The sequence below is a fragment of the Nelumbo nucifera genome, chromosome 4 (assembly GCF_055504915.1).
Source record: "Nelumbo nucifera cultivar China Antique chromosome 4, China Antique-T2T, whole genome shotgun sequence".
NCBI lineage: Eukaryota > Viridiplantae > Streptophyta > Magnoliopsida > Proteales > Nelumbonaceae > Nelumbo > Nelumbo nucifera.
This window is the reverse complement of record NC_142652.1, coordinates 76491270-76511925: the sequence shown is the minus strand read 5'-3', so window position 1 is coordinate 76511925 and position 20656 is coordinate 76491270. Positions and strand designations below refer to the sequence as shown.

General features: G+C 37.3%; 1 protein-coding gene across 1 annotated transcript; it reads right to left on the bottom strand.

The window, feature by feature from the left end:
- Positions 1-3165: 3165 nt before the first annotated feature.
- Positions 3166-5888, bottom strand: LOC104605162 (uncharacterized). Its single transcript, XM_010269798.3, has 3 exons — positions 5759-5888; positions 5531-5662; positions 3166-5443 (listed from the first exon to the last, which is right to left on the bottom strand). Exons 1-3 carry the CDS (start codon positions 5873-5875, stop codon positions 4940-4942), a joined length of 753 nt encoding a protein of 250 aa, XP_010268100.1. The 5' UTR covers positions 5876-5888; the 3' UTR covers positions 3166-4939.
- Between the last annotated feature and the right edge of the window lie 14768 nt (positions 5889-20656).

Genomic DNA, 20656 nt, shown 5'->3' with positions numbered 1-20656 from the left:
TAACATAACCAATAATGATATAATGTCTGAATGGAAACCAATCTCTACATGAAACCGTTTACTCCAATATAGTGTTTTTATATAGCCGATCCAAAATAGTTGGGATGCTGAGAGTTGTTAGATGCATTCTTTATATTGCTCAAATTAACAAGATATTTCACAAAAGGAGGATGCCCAAGTTTTCTTCTAAGCAAAACAAACTGCAGTCTACACAGTTATTTAACAAATATTTGCCTTAATAATAATAAACTTAATCCACAATCTTGACTAGTGGAGGGAGTGTTTGCAGGTTAAGTATAGATGGCATGAAACAAGAATTCTAAATAAATAATGAACCCCAAATACACATTAAAATATGTCAGAGAGACAAGATTAAGTAGAATCCCAAAGGCTTAATTGTTTATTATCGTCTCTCTCTCTCCAGAATTGGAGATTTATATACCTTAAAGCATAAGATAGTACTTATCCTTTTCAACTTTAGCTACCATGAAGGGGCCTATTGGGTCATGCCTATCATCCTCCCCTAGCAATTAAAAGATGAAAGATCAACCCAGAATCCCATATCAATAAAAGGGTCAGCTTTGCACAACCCATGAATACAAAACACAAGAAATTTTAAATTTTTTAGTCTCAGTACATTCATTGCTCCCTAACGTTTTTTATTCTTTCTTCTATCCTTGGCTCTCATACTTAATTAACTGCATTGATTTTGACTGAAAAATACTTTTCTCTTGGTGTAATTTACTAATCGTCATGAATGGCGCCTCCGAGTTGTCTCTGTGATTGGATCACCAACTGTTCAGTATAATAGCAGAGCAGTACTGAAATAATACATATAGATATTCTGGGCTACTGAGGTCATTGGATCTAAATGTGTGTGTCAGAATTCTCCAAGTAATAATGCCACCACTCTTCTCTTTGAATCCAAAAGTTAATGTGTCAATATTCTATGCCTTCATCTTGGCCATTAATCTAGATGAAAAAACAAAGAGGGAAGGAATGCAGAGATATTCTCCAGGTGGGTTTCCCAGGTTTGGTGGAATTACAATACCAAATACAAATAGCCCCACCCTGATTGGTTTGCTTCCTCTCCTGTTATATGGTCTTAATTTTATATGTTAAGCCAACTAAAACTCATCTACTTTGTTCCTTGTAGCTGTCTGAAAATTCTCAGCTCTTCACTAGTTTCATTTGGTCTGATTTTGAGAGCATAACCCATCAAGAGGCCACGGCTGAGTTGGATCATGTGCAACATTTCTCTGTCATTGTAGTAGATGTCCATCTCAATCTACAAACGCCCATTCTTATCCGTTACACGTGAGTAATAATACGTTTGGTTCATAATTAGAATCCGAATCGGAAATGGAATCAAAATCTCTCGGAATCTGCAGAATCAAAATGGTCTATTTCTATCCTCTGGTTCAAGAATTAGAATCGGCTGGAATTGGATTTCATTCCTAAAGGGGAGGCGGGAGTTTCCATTCTCTCAAATGAGAAATGCCAAAACACCAGGAATGAAAATGAGATTCTAATTCTATCTCCATTCTGATTTTAAATCCAGACCTCTATTCCCGTTAACCAAACATGCCCTTATCTCCTAATTCTTATCTTTTCTCCAATTCTTGTAGCCCACATATTAAAACACAGTGATTTCTGCTAGTCTCCCCCCTCCTAAACAGGGAAAAAAAAGGAGCCATTGATTTCAAGTCTCCCATCGCTCAACTCTTTCGAGATAAAAGTTAATGGAGTAGATAAGATAATCAGATAAACATGGGCGCTCACAGATTTGGTGGCCCGGACTCGTTTTATGATATTATAATAGCTTATTACATCACTTGTCACGTTATATAGATGCCTTTTTTTTTATTTATTTTTGAAATCACATCAAGTCGTATAATAATCAAATAAGCTCCACAGTCCAACATTTTTTAAGGGTTTTCCATCTCAAATTCATTATTTTGCCTAGCATATTGGAGGCTAATAAACTGTTCCTTGGCATCAATAAACAATATTATAGGGTGCCTACTCATTGATTCAAACACTTTTTAATTACTTTTTGTTTCATATCATTGATTCAACAATTAACATCAAATAAAAAAAAGAAATTCTATCATCTAACCACTTGAAGTTAGTCAAGTGCACAGAGACAATATCCACTTGGCTAATAGTTGTGAAAAGACCATTTGTGGGATGACAGACATAAGAAGTATGACATGGCAACCATTGTAAATCTCATAAGTTGACAAGCGGCAGAAATAACTATAACTTCATATATTGGAAACCCTACACTCACCTGCATGGAGCACACAAATTAACCAGGGCTGATGATACCTACCAGGCCAAGGCCATGGGTCCAAACAATCAGATATTAGGCCAAGAACAGCCATTTTCTAGGAAAGGATCAAAACCAGTAACTTTTTTACTTTATGGAATAGATAACAACCTTGTCATTCAAAATCCAAACCAAATAGTTCAGATGAGGTTGTTCATATATATGGCTAGCATCCTGTGTTTCAGTAATTATTTTTGAAGTTCAAATTAGTATACTGTATGCGATCTTTGAGTTCATCACAACCTGCACTAATTTCTTCTGTTGGGCATGAAAATGAGAAAAAAAAAAAGAAACGATCAATGTAACTGTTATGAATATAATTAGAATACAAAACATTTCTTTATGAGAAATGATCAACCAATCATCCCCTTTGCACAGTATACCAGTCAACATAAGGATAAATAAATGTTTAGCCTCAACTATGGCTTTCTTTTTCTTATTTTACATCCATTTCTTTATGAGAAAAATCGCCAACCAAAGTGAGAAAAAGCTTATGACATCAACTAACAATTTTTTCTATTATCATGTTTTTAATAATCAATAATACTTTGACTTTGAGCAATCGAGAACCCCATTCATGTGTAAGATATCTCCAATGATATGATGTAACAAAGATAATATTAGCAGGTTCAAAGCTGAGAGAGTTTCTACTAAAACGGCTATATAATATAATAAATTATCTTGAGTTTACACACTTTGAAGTACTTCAAATCTGTCACAAACTAGTAAGTCCCTTCAACTCATTCTTATAGGATTGATTGCATGATCTTGGTATCTATTTCAGGTAATATGAATAAAATCAGGAAATCATATCTACTCAGGCCAAATTAAAGGGAGCCACACATGTCTGGTCGTTGAAGCAATATGAGATCCTTTGGAAGAAGGGATTTTGGGTGTAAGAACGTCGGAAGACCTGGAGAAGGATATGATAGAACATTCTGTACTTACGTGTTAATTGCAGCAAAATGGTGCAAATAGTTCATCCAATTGAAGCAGGGAATATGTTGCTGAAGAATACACCTGTCATTTCTAACTTCTGGCCACTTAATCAGAATTTGAGTGGAATGAGGAATCATCATACTTCATATATAGCAACATACTGTAAGCACTGAAATCACAGATGGCATGAAGACTTGTCACATGCAGGCTGCTTTTTGTCAACCCCAATCATCTGGAAGGTCTCTCTGTTCCAGACTTTTAATCTTGCCTTGTATATTGTAAGTTTCCCACATATTAGTCTGAACCCTGCCCATCATGGTTCTTTAATACTTCCAACCACAGTCTCTAACATCATTAAAAGATGGGCCACACAGACCTCATTAAGCATAATCATAATCCACCCACTATATTCAGATAAAGCACCCATGTAGTCTGCAAGAAATCAGACCAATCTGCATACAATGTGTGTCTTAACAAACACTCATGTGAAGTCATTGAATTTCTTTTTGCTCTTGGATTGGCTGGTAATTCCCCTTTTCTAGAAAATGAATCTAATCATATTGAAGTTTCCTCCTACACATGAGGGAATATCAAGAAGGCCCATCTAAGTCCATTGTTACAAGGATTCAATCCCCAGGTTATTACCAAAAAAAAAAAAAACAAATCCCCAGATCACAACTACAACCAATCAGAGATTTTACATTACTGGCAATCTAAGCTGGTAACTTGATTATCAATTTACTCTTGTTGCAAGACTTTAGTAGTGGAAATTTGGGTTCTGGATAAACAATCACATCTGGAAAACAGTGAGACATGGGGGTCTATGACTTACCATTTATATCCACCATTGGATGGGTACTTACCATCTGATGCATCAGTAGGGCCAAAAAGCAGCATTCAAAGAATATTATAACCATCTGGTTTTACTCGATTTAATTGGGCATGACCAATCTCTCAGTTGAGATCCATTCAATGTTGGTCCCAATTCTTCAAGCAATAACCAGTTAGCAAGTGATGAGGGCCCCAGGCGCCATTATGGGCCATGTGTAACAAGAGGCAAGAGGTTCCCCTTTCAGTTTTACCGATATACCTTTCAATTAGTGTTTTAAACAAACTTTCATTGTAGTAACCAGATGGGTATAAGTAGATGCTACCTTTTTTATGAGCAAAAAGCAAGACTGCAACATGAAGACTTCCTGGGAGATCACCCATTCTGATACTATTCTATCCTCACCCAGGCAAATGGAACACATTATATGATAGTATAAGTACATACAACTAGCATGCTAGTGCTATCATACAGCATGTTCCATCAAGCTTTTCACCATTAGAGATTGTCATCAAATCAAGTTCTCACCATTAAAGGCGTTTAGACTGGCATGAAATCAATGCCCATAGAAGGTAGGGTAGAGTGATAATACGAGCAATATCAGGATACAAAAAAAAAAAAAAAAAAAAGTTTCTGGTCCGATCCTATGCTTGGGCCCAAGTCAACGTTCCACATGGGAAGGGTAGATGGTTCTAGTCCAATCCTAAGCTTGAGTACAAGTCCGAGAACCGGCCCAACCCAAAGAAAAGTCCAAGATAGCCCAAGCCCATAGCCATAGCCATAGGAAAAACGCCATGGCCAAATAGACGATTAAAGCACGTGGGAGAGATATGAAACATTCACGTCGGAGGAGGATCCGTAAAAGAGCTTCGAGCGGCAACCTTAGTGAACAGAATCAGTGAAAACGAAATGATCCACAGCAAGACACAGAAGAAGAATCCGATGCGAACCTTTGCCCACGCAAGTTCAGATAACTTCTCTTGTTCTTCGGGCAAATGACAAACATCGTTGATGACGATCCTCACCAAGGCATTCACTATCTTCTTAGACCGAGCATCAACATCCGATGAATTTAAAATCCGAGACAAGGCCTCTTCGAGACAATCCACGCTTATCTCTGCTTCAACGTTCCCCATCTTTACACAGTCAGCAGAAAGGATGAATGCACTGTTCTCCAGTGTACCCTCGCTGGATTCTAGTTTATTGCTGATGGTCTTTGAATTGCTTGTGATATCTGGCGATGAAGGGAAATCAAACGGCGTTTCTGACGATGAAGAGAGATTCAACGAATTAAAAGCTTCGTGTGAAACTGACAGGGCTTGATCCAGCGGTAACAGAAAGCTCTGGAATGAAAGAGTGCGACAAAACAAAGACGAGAACGTTTGAATCAAATAATGATATAAAAAAAAAAACTAGGTCTAAAATTGAACCTCCGAGAACTCTGCCGATTGATCTTCAGAGGAAATCTCCGGCACCAACGAGGAATCCGCCGATTCCAGTTTCGCAGGAGGTAGGTCCTTCGAGACTATCGTGAATGAAGAATTCAAGCATTTTTTGGCGATCTACAAAACGGAAAACAACGAATGGAATTTAGTAGATTCCAAGCAAAACCGTAAAAGAGGAAAATATAGGGGCAATTTTCAGATCTCTGATCTCACCTTGTGAGGCTTGTTAACTTGTTGGGAGATGGACTTCATTTGAGCGTCCTTCGATCGCCGAGTTGCAGATTCTGCAGATCTCGGTGCTTCCTTCTGCGGAGTCTGGATGGCCTTCATTCTTTTGGCGGGAGATTTGAAGCTTCATTGAGTCTGGGCTGAATGAATATATAGGGTTGAATATCCTCCAAAATTTGAATATGGGCTTGGGCTTTCCCAAATGCTCCCCTTAATAAAAAAAAAAAAAAAAAAAACACAGAGAGGAGTTTAGATGGGCTTCCAGCGCACCACTGAGCAGATGTTCCCAATGCACGGTTGGGATGTGCTGTGGGCACTCTAGGGGGGCATTTGAATCCGATTAGAGGAGGAATCAGAGTTTGGAGTCCACCACTGAATATGTGAGTTGAAATGCCTCTCACAAGATAGTTTCCCACAACGTCCCACAGCACATCTCTGCCGTGTACTGGTAACATCTCTCGATGATGTCTCGTTTGAAGTTCTATCAGGTTATTTTTAACCATGAGACCAGCATCTGCGGTCATTCGCAAATACTATCATATAGTAGTTGTGTTGGGTGTGGCGCCAACGGCATCTGTAATTCTGCAGTGTGCAGAGTGAGTAGTGTAGTAGGGAATTTTCGACGACTGCGTACATATAAATGAAGTTGGTTGTACGTCCAATAGGCTCAAGCTAAAATCCCTGAATTCTGACACGAAATTTACGTTTCGGAATGCCAATGAAGCAGCAGAAAGAAACAAATGAAGACATTCTCTCTCCGTCGACTCTCGTCACCGAAGAAGACTCAAATGTCAAGGACCTACAGAAATCTGAAGACGAGAAACTGGAGCAGACTCTGCCGAAGTTGTCGATCTGTAGTCCGACGTTCGAAGTAGATATGATCGCTAAAGAAGTATGCTCAATCGAAACCATTTTTCATTGATTCGATTTCTCTTCCGCCTTGCAGTCTTTAAATTCAAGAACGTCTCTCTCTCTCTCTCTCTTGTTATCTCTTGATTCTGTTGCAGATCATTTCAAATGGCTCAACTGTGATCGAAGAAGGAGACTGCACGAAGATAGCCGTCAATTCGAAGGATTCATCACCGGAAACGAATATTGAGGACGAGGCCGAGGATGAAATTTCTTCCAAGGTACGTTTAAAACCCTATTTTCTTGAAGTCCTTTTCTTTCCTGTGTTCTTTCTTCAATCTAATTATCTCTTTTTTATATGTGCAGCCCGCTGCAGAGAGACTTAATTTGAATCACTGTAACCAGGGTTCGAACGAAGAAGCTAGACGGCAAGGAATGGAGGAGGATCGCAATCAAACGGAAGACTACGAAACACCGTGCCAAGAAACCTTCATGATCTGTTTCCTCCTCTTCAAGTTTGGGGCTTACACAAGCCTGCTCGTGTTTTTCACGTTCTGCATTCTTTGGGTCATCAACAAAGAGTAGAAAACTATAAATGCTTTTTCTCTCAGATCTACTTGATGTTCCCAGTAAAAGATGATCCGCCTCGACATCTGTTAAGAAACCTCTTTAACGGCATAAGTCACAGAAAGAACGGATTTGAGATTCGCCCCTAGCCCTAAACCACTAAAGCTTAACCATGCATTATCGAATGTCCTACTCAATTCTCGATTAACGAGTTAATATGGATGATCATCTTTCGTTTAAATTTGGTTCTCTGCAGGTTTACTGATTTTGAGCTTAAGTTTATTTTTTGAAAGCTGAAACCTGAAATAGCAAGAAGTGGTGCCCCTTCTACGAAATGCCATCAAGTAAGAGTAAGAATAACAAGACTATAAGAGTAGCTTTGATGAATCCTGCATCTTCCTTTGGAAATTCAAGGCACGATTTCTCCCGCCTCTTCTCCTGTCTATTCATTGCTGTTCGTTCTCCGGTAGAACAGCTCCGGATATCAGCAGCGTCCATGACTGCTGCCCAATAAAACAAGTTGGCATCTGCTACGAGACCACGCCAGTAAAACATGGTCGCAGCACTCTCTTGCGAGTTGTGACCACAATGAAACAGGGACGGGACAGTATTGGAGTCGGATCACCTGACAAGAAAACACGTTCCAACCCTTGAGATGTGTGGTGTTAGATCAAGTTGGTTGAGGATAGGAACGGTATTTGGTGGCAGAAGATTTCAACTCAGATCACTTGCCAATAAAATGCGTTCCAACAGCTTATCAACATCCAACACTGAACATTTCATACATGGTGGGTCCTACTTTTATGGTGAACCCTAATTTTATAGCGGAATGTGCGGTGTCGAATCAAGTTGGTAGGGTGTTAGAACTTGTTTTGTTGGCAAGTGATCCCATTTCGTATTGGAGTGCTGGGATGTTTGGTGTTGGGGAAATCAGCTTTAGAGCTCACAAGGCCATGCTCACATCATTTGCACAGTCCCTTGTAGTTTTGCATAGAGAATATCTTCCCATGAAAAATAACGTGTAAGTATGGAGATATTCTCAATGCACGGTGATGAGGGGTGATTTGGCCCAACCTAGTAAACAAAGGACACATGAACACGACCTGCCAGCTAGACTATGAATCATCGCTTACTGCCATCTCAGCACCACCTACCACCTCGGTGGGCTAAGCCACCTCGGTGTCTTGGGCAACTCGGCAATATGGCCAAGGTCTGAGTAGCTCGAGATTGCCTAGCTCACTAAGATGATACGTATCAGACTTCTAGAAGCATGCCATCTGTCTTCGATCTAAGGAGGAAGATCCTGACTCCGAGGAGGAGTGCGAAGACAACATCGATGAGGAAACCATTGAAAAGTCGAGCAGCCTGGGTACCGTCGTTGGAGAAGCCATGGAGACCGGTGAGGTTGGCGTCATTGAAGATGCTGTGAAGGACGAGCCAAAGAATTCTCCTAAAGATGTTGAAGGCGGGGACGAGGAGCCCCGAAGTGAGAACTGAATCCTACCTCTTTTCTTGGACCCCCCCATGTACATACAACATATATCGAGCCTCCGAGCTTGGTTCAATAGATTTTCTTTTCTTCTCTCTTTTTTCCTCTTCTTTTTTATGCGTATACTAGAACTACTTTTACAAAGTAATGAAATGTCAACTTTTTGTCACTTTATGTGCAATAACATATACTTGTAAAAATTTTCTAAGTATAGATACCCCAAGGTGCCAAGTTGATGAGCTAGGCATAGTTAGGAATAACTTGAAGTCAATGTAAGCCGAGGTGAGCAAGCACTGTATGGTATGTGCCCGACTTGCCTGCGCACAGATGAGGCGTAAGTTGGATTTGTCTACTGCCCATGCTTAGAAGAAACTGAGTCTTATTTTAATGCCGAGGTCATTTATTAGCTCGGCGCCGTGGTCCTTAGGTGTTGGGAGTGACTCGCAGTCCACTCTCCATTGTGCAACCTGACCAGCTTGGTGGTCTTCTGGACTTAGAGAAATTTTGTGGATGTCTTACTCCCGAGCTAATAGGTAATAATTTCTCAAATTGTCAACATTCCAAGCACAGGGCACTTGCTCCCAGTTCGGTCCAAGCTTACCTACACCAAGATCAGGTACCATCACTTTCCAGTACAAGTTCACCAATACATAATTGGCATCTCTTGACTCGGGCTTTATAGTACCGAACTACTTGCTACTGGTAGGCCACAGTCCGGATATAGGCTAGGTCATGTACTTCTTCGATCAGGTTGAGGTTTGTCCGTTGTCCTTATTACAAGGGTAGTATGGGGATTAAAATATATTACAATGGTAGATTTCAACGGAAAGCTAACAGAAAGGGGTCTTTATCTCATGGTCATAATACAGGAGGATCTTTTTCACAAAACAAAATACAAGGGGTCTTTGTCACAGACCCCATAGTACAGGGGGTCTTTGTGATTTACCCTTATTTTTTTATGGATGAGGAGGTTGTAGAGGAGACAGGAGACGGGGGTAACTCAGCCCCAAACATTAAAAGCACAAATAAAACTAAAATACTAAGGAATACAATTTAGGTTAATTTGTCCACCCATGATAGCATTGCAAGCCAACCAATCTATAGCTTGATTTGCCTAACTCCATAGACAGTTGCGAGATAACACATCTATAGTCTTCAGTGATGTTTAATAGCTTCCATGGTGTAGAGATAGATCTCTTAAAAAATTCAATGACAAGCTTCAAATCCCCTTCGATAATGACAAAGGAATCCCTAACATTGAGAGCCATATTTTGAGCTTCTCAAGCTGCACCTGCCCAAGATTTAGCGACGTTGATAGTAGTAAACTCAATCTTGTATGCTTTAAGAACACGAATGACTCCAAGGTGATCCCTACCAATACACGCAATAACACACCAAACCATCAGCATTATGAAACGCATCAAAATTAACCTTAATAAACCCTAAATTTGGGCCCCTCCAAACAATAGCATTCCAACACTTGGGGGAATCAGAATTTCCCTCCATCTTTATACAATTCACAATCTCTAGGAAGTAATTCAAAGCTCTCTCAAGCAAGATAGGGACTAGGCAGAGAAGTGGTTCTATTATTAAATGCTATTTCATTTCTATTTTTTCATAGAATCTATAAAGCTGAGTTTGGAAGGAATGCATATGCAGATATATACATATAGTGCAAAACCTTATATTTTGTACTGAAACACAGTTATTTGAGATGTGGGTCCACCAATCCATCATGCATGGACACATCCTCATCCCCACGCCCAAATATATTAGGCTCAACCGCCATCCAAATCTGCTTTGCATAGGAACGGTTCTTAAAGATATCAATATCTTAAAGCTCTCCACAAAGCCTGATCAAATAGTTTGCCTTCTTTTTGTTCTGAATACATATCTAGGCCCCATTTGGTTCGTGGGAGTAGGTGTTTGGAATTGGAAGTGGAATGGGTTATTCCAATTCCAACTGTTTGGGTGGATGGAATTGGAATTCAATTTCTATTTCTGATAGAATGGCATTCTTCCATTTGAGGGAATGACTGGCATTCCCTGTCCCTCTCTTGGGAATGAAATCTCATTCCTACTGATTTCAATTTCCATTCCTGTCTAAACCAAACAGGTTATGGAAATGGACCATTTTGATTCTGATTCCAGAGGATTTCGATTCCGATTCCAATTCCAACTGTAAACATAACGGAGCTTTACTGCTTATGCCTCAATTTGGAAGGAGTACAAATACAAATATGTAGAGTGCAAACCCTGTATTTTGTATTATTTTGTATGTATTTACAATGTACATATTTATATTTATACTCTTTCTAAACTGAGCTTATAGGAAAGATTCCCCCATCAATGGGTTGGGTTTGGATTGAGCTTCAACCCAACCTGTTAACATACCAACCCACCATTGACCCATTTAGACAATTAAATGGGTTGAGTTCAACCCAACTCCACTTTGACCCAAACCAACTCGCCCAACCCATTAGTCATATACATACATATAAATTACATAAAATTATAACATAAATTGCAAAAAATGCAAAATTATAAAAACATAGAAAATGAAAAAAAAACAAAAAAAAGTACAAGATACATAACAACAAAAATTATAAACAAATATAAAGTTTGATGAATTGAGAAAATCAGATGCATGTGTTTTCAAAAATATTGCCAAAATACAGGGAACAAGACAGAAAATTATCCTTTTGGACCAAATTATCCTTTCCTAAACATCCACAACAATTCGGACGAGGCTATGGAGAATAATAAAGTGGGGGACCATGCAAAGAATGTTGTAAACAACTCGAACACAATCAGCACTGTCACCGGTATTGATCAAAAGGGGTAAAAGAAAGGGCTTCCTGCTAAAAAGCATCATAGGAAGAAATTGAATGACAGGCTCTACATGCTTAGGTCAGTTGTTCCAAAGATTAGCAAGATGGATAGAGCCTCAATCCTTGGTGGTGCAATAGAGTACTTGAAGGAGCTTCTCCAAAGGATCAATGACCTCCGCAACGAACTAGAGCCAACACCTCCCGGCAGCTATCTCCGCCCAAGGGCAGCAATCGGGTTGTCAGAAATTGTGAATTAGAGCTAAAATCGAAAGTATCCATCCCTGCGAACTCAACCTGTTCAATCTATTCAAAATAGGGAGAATGACTATTCAATACACTCTATGAATTTTTAGTCTCATCATACAGTTGGGATAAATGCCAGCTTGAAATTAATACTAATTCACGGGTGCCTATTGGTGTTTTAGGATGAAGGTGTTTGTCATTTTACATTATATAAGGTTGCAGTGGAATTTAGAATTCTACAATTGACTGTAATGTATTTTTCATTTTTTCCGTTCAAAATACCTGCAATGTATCACAAATAGGAGTCATCATCGCCATCTGCGAATTCTGAACAGTTTGACAACTCCACCACTCGGATCTGTAAATTCTCAAATACGTTCAAATGAACAATCGTGTTAAAATGAATGAGACGATGAACATTGCGTTCAAGTTTAAAAAAGGACAATTTAGTTAAAAAAAGGTTAATTTTTTTATATTGTTCATTATTTTTGCAATTTTTTTTTGGCAATATATCTGATTTTGTCAATTCATTAAACTTTTCTTTGTAAAAAGCCCAATTATAAAATAATATAACAAAAATTCCAATCAAAAAAGAAAATGAAAAAAAGTAACGAAATTGCAAGAGGCAAATGACATGAGTAAAAAAGAATAGCTATTAAAACATTAAGGTTGCATTTGACATTCCTTATTTTAAGGATTTAATCTTCTTTTTATATTAAAAAATCAGTGTTCATATGGGTATTTTAACAGTAAAAAGCAAATGAATCCTTAAAATAAAGAATGCCAAATGCAACCTAAAATTTTATAAAACCATCTAGTGATTTTAACCAGTTTTTGTTTATTAAGACCTAATTTTCTCGATCACCTATGAATAGTACAAGGGAATAACACGAAATCTCTTCAACTAGTCAAAGAAAAAATTACTTGTCACTTCAGAGTGTGTTATGTTGGTTGAAACCAAAGCCGATGTGCGATTTTGGTTAAAAACCAACGATGAGGTTGAGACGTCGACTATGTATTCAATGTTCTGAGAATTTTTTTCCTTTATAATCTTCTTCAAGGTTTTTAAAATTGAATCGGACAATGAATTAGTCAGGGGTCCAGTTCTTGGGTTGAATGGTCTAACCATTTGAATCGAATGGATGATTCGTTCTAATAAAAAAAATTAAAAAATAAAAAACAGCCAAAATCATTAGATGGTTTGAACGGTTCACCCACCTGGGTCAGCGGTTTGCTGACCAAATCAACAGTTTTTGACAAAATAAGGTTCTGGGGTAAAGTGGAATCGGTCACCTGACCTGTTCCTGATTTTTCTGGTCCGACCATCCAGTCCAACCCGGTTTTGAAAACCATGCTCTTCTATTTCAAACCAAGTTATCTAATAAGTCTTGAGCTTCTGAAGGTATGTTTTCTCCAATTAGCATCTCTAGGTGAATTCCAATGACACTGAATTACGTGTCATTCCAAGGTAAGAGAGTTCAGTTGTCATATTAGGGATGAGATGGCTTCCATCAGGGCAAATCTGTGCCTACACCATTCTAACAATATTTTGCAACCTTACATTGAGAGTATTTCCCATGAAATAAAACATACAAGTACAGAGATATTCTCAATGCAAAACAGTAAAAGCTGTTCGAACGAGCTTTGCCCTGAAGACAAACTCATTAGGGACTTACGGGTTATCTACTTGCGACCCAGTGATATCTGAGTATCGAGAAGATGCTATCTACTTGACATGGAAATATCTCTATGTGATGGTCTCCACTGGGAAAAGCAGAACGCAACCAATCCTTCAGGGTCTCCAATGGGAAAAGCGGACTGAAAGTATTCTACGTTCTCAGAGGAATTTCAACAGATTGGATGGTTTTGGATGCAGGAAATTAATTAGGGTTTAAAATGAAGGTGTATTTCTTTCAATCAAATGGGCCAAAATGTGAGATAGCTTAGGGCAGTTTATCCGTCTTGTTGCTTGGTATTTGATCTCCACTGAAAAAAAAAAAAGAAAATAAAAGAAAACTATTTCTTTCTTGAAAGTGACGAATCAAAGAGAAAGAGAGAAAAGAGGAAAATTTTTTGAAATATCAAAAAGTTCATGGGTTATCTGCCACATAACCAACCATGATCTAACCGAGTTCAGTTTTAGTCAGGGCAAAATCCATTTAAGAGCAGCCTTTTCCTGCCTTGCATTGAAAATATCTCCTTACTTGTGTGTTTTAACCCACCCAACCCATTAAATGTGAATTGGGATCTTCCTCTCACAAAGTGCATCTCACACCGAACTCGCAGGCACATTCTATCATGCATTGAGAATATTTTCTATGAATAATCTATACTACATTAAAAAGTACAAATGGCCTCAAGAATATTTCTGGAATTTTTTAAGGACAAAATTCGCCCCTCTATATTTAAATTTATTGATAAAAAATGAGGGCAAATAGGGTAATTGGTTCTTGATATTAAATAAGTTGAAAAGAGGTAATTTAATGATATTCAATACATTCAATTCTTTCTCATTAAATCCAACATTTAAGTTATTATCTTGCATTCATGTTTATTGAATTATATATTTTAAGTCATTTTTGTTTTTTTTTCATCATTAAGTTCTATTAATTAAATCCATACTTAATAAATTAATAATTCCAATAACATAAAAGCTTTTACTTTTAAAACCTACCTAGCAAAAATAGTGTTTTGATCTAGGTGGTGGTAAGAAATTAAATCATTTTGGGTCAAAAGGGTTAATCCATGTTGCCACGATTAAATAATAAAACTAAAAATAGATAAAATAAAAAATAAAATAATTGGGAACATTTGTAACATATATATTAAACAATAATAAGTATGATAAATAAGAAATGTTTTTATTAATGATGGAAATGGAATGTAAAATTTAAAACCAATTGGAAATAAAAATATTTAAAAATATTTTATTATTCTCTCTCTCATTAAATCCTATATATAAGATATATTTTTCTCATCATTAAATTCTTGTAATTAAATCCACAATATTAATTGTAATAGTATTAAAATAAATATTTTGAAAAGTAACTTGAAAAAAAAACCATTTTCTTGCCCACTAGGCAAGTGATTCAACCATTTGGGTTCAAATGGATTAATAAATAATGTCATAATTAAATAATAAAAAATTAAAATAAATATTTATGAAATGCAAGAAGTATTTTTATTAATGATGAAAATAGAATGGAAAATTCAAAATATACCTAGAAATTAAATGATGTCATAGTCAAATAATAAAATTTTTAATAATAGAAAATACAAAGAATCACAAAAATAAAAAAAAGATAAAAAAAAATTTGGGCACATATCTAATATATATTTATAAAAAGTAAAATATTGGGAACACCTCTAATCTTGTGCATTCATTATATTGAACAAAAATAAGTTTCATACATAAGAAATCATTTTATCAATGATGGAAATGTAATACAAAATTTAATGTCGGCCTAGAAATCAAGCAATTTTTATTTTTTAATGGTGGGTTAGTGGTTTGAGTCAAATGATACCATAGACAAACAAAAATTAAGTGTGATAAGTAAAAAATATCTTATAAATGTAAATGAAATAAATAATTTAAAGGGAAAATTATAGTCAAAGTCGGCTGTACATTTAAAATTAGGTTGCAGGTTAGTCTAGAAACCAACAAAACTCTGACAACCGGCTCTAAATTTCAAATTATAAAATCCCCGCCATGTCTTCGAAGCCTTATGTGGTTGTTGCCAACATGGGACTCTTAGTCCATGTTGGACACATAAAAAACCTATACCGAAAATAGGTTTTTAGTTTCTCTCCCACTCCCTCTGTCTCTCGATCTCCCTCCCTTCTCTCTCACTCTCATAGTCATTTCTTGATCTCCCGCTCCCTCTATCTCTCCCCCTCTTTCAGCTTCGGTCTATAGCTAAATCAAAACCTCTCTCTCTCTCTCTCTATTGTTCTCACTTAATCTTTCTCATTCTTCTCCCTCTCGATCAGTATCTCCTTCTCCCTCAAATTCTATCATTCTCCAATTGGTGTAACTTTCATAACCAAGAGTTCATTGTGAATTTTTATCAAATTGGTATAATAATTTTTGAACCATAATAAGTCGGTCTCATACTATTTTATACGACCTGATTAATACCATATAAGTGTGTAAGAAAATAATAAAAAAAAAAACAAGAGAGGGAGAAAGAGAGAAAGTAAGGGAGAACAATAGAAATTAAGGGAGAAGGAGAAATCAATCGAGAAAGAGAATGAGAGAGATTGAGGGAGAACAATAAGTAGAGTGAGTGAGAGAAATTGATATAGAGAACGTAAATAAAGAAACCAAAAGCCATTTTATTTATTTTCAAATCATATAATCGTTGAGCAAATAAAGATGGCTATGAGTGAGAGAGCGTGAGGGAAATTGAGAGAGAGAGAGAGAGAGAAACTAAAAACCTTTTTTTTTTATTTTCCAATCACCCAACATTAAAGGGCAATTCCAATATAAGCTTTTGGTTGTGTCCAACATGGATTAAGAGTCCCATTGTTGGCAACAGCGACATAAGCGTCCGATGACATGGCAAGAGTTTTTGTAATTTAAAATGTAGAGCCGGTGTAGGTTTATGGACCAACTTGTAGCCTAATTTTAAATGTACAACCGGCTCTAACTATAATTTTCTCTAATTTAAAGCTAATCTAAAAGCAATGTTATTTTCTTATTTAGATGGTGGGTCAATGATCCAACTTTTCAAAGAAACCCATGATGTCATAATTAAATAATAAATATTTAAGTTTATTTTTAATTATATTGTTATTTTTGTTAATTTTCATTTTCTATCTTAACTATGATATATCTAAAATTCAAATAATTAATATGTAATTTTCTCACATACAATACATGTGTTTAATTACTAGTAATAAAAAAATATAAAAGATATTCTCAATACATGGTGAGATGTCCCTATAAAGATTGGTGTGAGAATCGCTACGTGAGGAGCAGATCCGGGCTCATTAAATGCCCTGTAATTGGATTATCCAACCTGCTAATTAATGGATGGGTTGGGCCGGCTAATGAGTTGGGTTGAAAAATTGCCACCCTTACCCTTTATCCAACACAATACAACCCATTTAAATCAACTAATTAAACTGAATTTTCAGAAAAAAAAAATCAACTAAGCGGATAATAACTAAATCCATTTCCAACCTACAGCGTGAAACATATGGATGGACATGGCCAGCAAACCTATTATTTTCATCCTTTGGCCAATAAGCAATAGGTGACCCTCACTGGGCAAAAGCCAACGCCCCGTGACGTGAGAGGGAGCTTTGTGACCTCACCGATACACAACTTATTAGTTCACAACATGACACCATTCAGGAGTAATATTTGGATCTCTGTATTCATGACTTACGAAATTCAGGATCCAACGGTGACCAGCTGGTGACCACCAATCACCATGCTCTCTTGGAGACCAGCTTAGAATTTCTCTTCCTTAAATGTTAAGGTCATCCTACAATCAGCAAGAAAGAGATTCTCCAGACAAATCCCTAGACCTAGTGAAGAAAATTCTTATTTCCTTTAATCATATACTGGTTGAATTTTTAGCTTTGTCCAAGAGCACTCATTAATGAACACAAACATAAACAAATTTTTAGTAAAGAAAGAAAACCAGCACTACCAGCTTTGGCAATTTTCATAATTAACCCTAACCAATAATTTGTCAGTGGCTATATCGCAGGGCATAGGGATAAGTGGGTGGTGGTTCCCCATTCCTTTGTGTGGTTTCTGTTCCTACAGGCTACAGTTTGCTGATGCTGACCCAGCTTAATTAGCAGAGCAAGAAACCTCTATAAATGGTCCTCATTAACACTCTTCAAATTTGATTTTATCTGATACAACCAAAGAAAGGAGATTCAGGTAAGTCCATAATTAAAACTTGTTTAGTTGATCACCCAGTTTATGGTTGCATGCAGTAGTAGCTATTTAGAACAAGGGGTCTTTAATTAGAATTTTTTCGCTGCATTTGTTTGTGGTGTAAATCAAGATTGATGTAAAATTTCACTGGGCATTTGGATGGAGTGAAATTTTATATAAAACTCATGTTTTTCAAAGCTCAACAATTCAGAAATTTTAAACCATCGGTGTGGAACTCCATGGCACCTCAAACAAAAGTGAGAACTGAAGCATTTCTGATTAATTTGATGTAACTATTGGAACATGCAAGTTACAGCTAAATGATGAAGACCTTACTCATACTTGTCATTACTGTGGGGTGGATGTACTTGGCAACTCAACCAGCTGATGCAAACAAATTAGAGGTCACTTCATCAAAGTATACTGTGGCGGAGCACAAGAAGAACAGTTACCAGCTCCCACCGGATAACCCCAAATACGTAGTAAATCTGGGACGTAAGGTACAGGTGGGAAGAACTGGTGCCAACAATCTCACAGCAAAGACTAGGGATCCTGGGATTGGTCATGCAGCAGAAGATTTCAATAACGAAGCAATCAAGGTGGACAATGGCATAGATGATGACAACGAGAGCTTTGGAAGACATGGCCATCCTTCAGGATCATCTACTAACACCCACCATGTGTATCCAGATTATAAGCAACCTCCCCATTGATGATAACGTGGAGCTAGCATGGACATGGCTCATGCATGTTGACTCCAAACAGATATAATAAGTATTAGGTTACGTTTGTGCTTTGGTCATGTTAAGTATATGGCATTATCTGATATGGATAGATCTGTACTTCTCCACATTTCACGCAGCCTGAGCTTTCACACTAGAGGGCGTTTAAGCTTTTCGGGTGAATGGTTCTTTCAGAGTAGTACCTGTTGTAGGTCTTTTTGTGTTTCCTTACTGTAAATATCCTGAAATAAGATGCATCTGTGGTTATATCTCAAATATATCTATATCACTGCTTAATTATTATATACTTATCTTTTCTCATCTTTGGTTTTTCTTTTTTTTCTTCCCTGATGAAGAGCTGCTTCATGATGGGCGAAACTATGTATATATTTATCTTGTATTATACCACATCCACCTGAGAAGCATGACTATTTGATTCGATTGATTAAACACTATTTGCCACCAAGCAAGCATTTTTTAACTAATTTTTCAGATTTACTTGGAAATCTCGCTTTCAATGAATTATATGAACCCATTGATCGAACACCAGCCCACGACTCGTGAGATTAATCTGGAAATCTGAGTTTTTTATCACTCAAATTAAAAAGGCTTTCCCCCTGCTCTGTTTGGAAGCAGCAGTTACAGTACTGCTGAGCTTGCCATTTAAGTTCTCTCTCATGGAGGATTATTTGGAAGTTCTGGATTCGATGGTGCATGTGGGCAGTGATGTGATGAAGAGAATTAAACCATCCAGGCCAACTCTGCCAGCAAATTCCTGCTCTTGAACAGGATTCTTGTTTCTGGTTCCTGAAGAATAATTGAGGTGTTTGGCAATCTGTTCCTTAACTAATACATATCTTATAATATCTATATTTTACTTATTATGTATTCTCCTCTATTCAGTTTAATGGGTTGCATCAGATTCAATCTGTATTCTCCTTCTCTGCGAAGTTTCACTAGAGCTTTTTACAAATCCTTCACATCCATTCTAATTCTCTGAGTCTGAGTCATCCATCCCAATCTCAGAAGTTCTTATACCACAAACAATTTTTATTATTCGTCTCTCTTGCAACATTCCATACAAAAACCCCTGCTTATCATCACACCATCGATGCTATCTATAGCATTTAAAATCCAGAGCAAGGAATGCAATTCAGATATAGAGAAAGGGTAAAATAACCCCCAGAAGTATCACCGTCGACAAAACGGAACGGTAAGAAAATTGACACGTTGATCCTTTCACCTTCATCACCTCCCTGAAGCAGCCCCCTCCTGCTCTGCCTCCATTCAATATCATCACTCTCTTAAATTGCATCTTTTCCCTTCTATTCCTCTTATTTACTCTTCACTACCTAAACCTCTACAAGAATTTCATCTATAGTTGGAATCTAATTCCCAAATCTCAATCCTTCAGACCTTCTCTCCATTGGTCCCACCACATTCCGTACTCGACATCTTCTACTCTGTAAATCCATTCACTTAATACTTAATTACTTCTCACTCAACACTACAAACCTAAACAGAAGAAAAAGAGAAGAACGAAGGATTTGAAGTTATAGATCTTGGATTCACCGAAAAAACAAAATCAAAATGAACTAACAGAACTTGGATTCGCTGAAATCGATTAAATGAATTAACAAATCTAATAGTATGAAAAAAGAGAAAATTCTTGATCAGTATCTGTATTTTGGCTAAAGTGATAATTCGGTCTCCAAATTTTAAAATGCCATAATTTAGATATCCGGCGTTAATTTACCGTCAGTCAAGGCATAAAAAGACGCAAATGCCCATCTCATTTTCAACGTCACCACTGCCGTCTGCCGGTGTATCGCACATGGTTCCCAAAACTGGGTTCCGACACCAGCTCAGAGTCTGGTTATAGACAAGACGCCACCACCATTCATCAAACAACTATGGATGAAACTCTTCGTAGACGGCCACACTAAACCCAGAGGAAAACCGAACGAAAAACACAAATTGTAACCCAAAGTTTGTTCTTTTCTTCTTCTTTCTTTCCGATTAATTACAGTTAATTCTTCATTTCTTTTCTCTTTAGTTTGCATCTCTCTCCACCTCTTTAGATAAGAAACGGAAGTTTGAACGAAAGTATAGGTATTGAATTCACATTGAAAACAAATTCTATTTTGTTAATTACACAGAGGTTCGTAACAATCACCGTTACCCCCACCGATCACCATCAGCGAGGTAGGTAGCTACTAATGAAGGATGATTTGACCCAACCTATGAAACGGTGACATGTAGACATTGACTTGGCAAGAGCGAGGA

Coding starts and splice junctions, on each gene's coding strand:
- LOC104605162 (XM_010269798.3), bottom strand. CDS start 5,875: ATGAAGGCCATCCAGACTCCGCAGAAGGAAGCACCGAGATCTGCAGAA. Junction 5,663..5,758: donor AAGTTAACAAGCCTCACAAG/GTGAGATCAGAG, acceptor TCCGTTTTGTAG/ATCGCCAAAAAATGCTTGAA. Junction 5,444..5,530: donor AATCGGCAGAGTTCTCGGAG/GTTCAATTTTAG, acceptor CTTTCATTCCAG/AGCTTTCTGTTACCGCTGGA.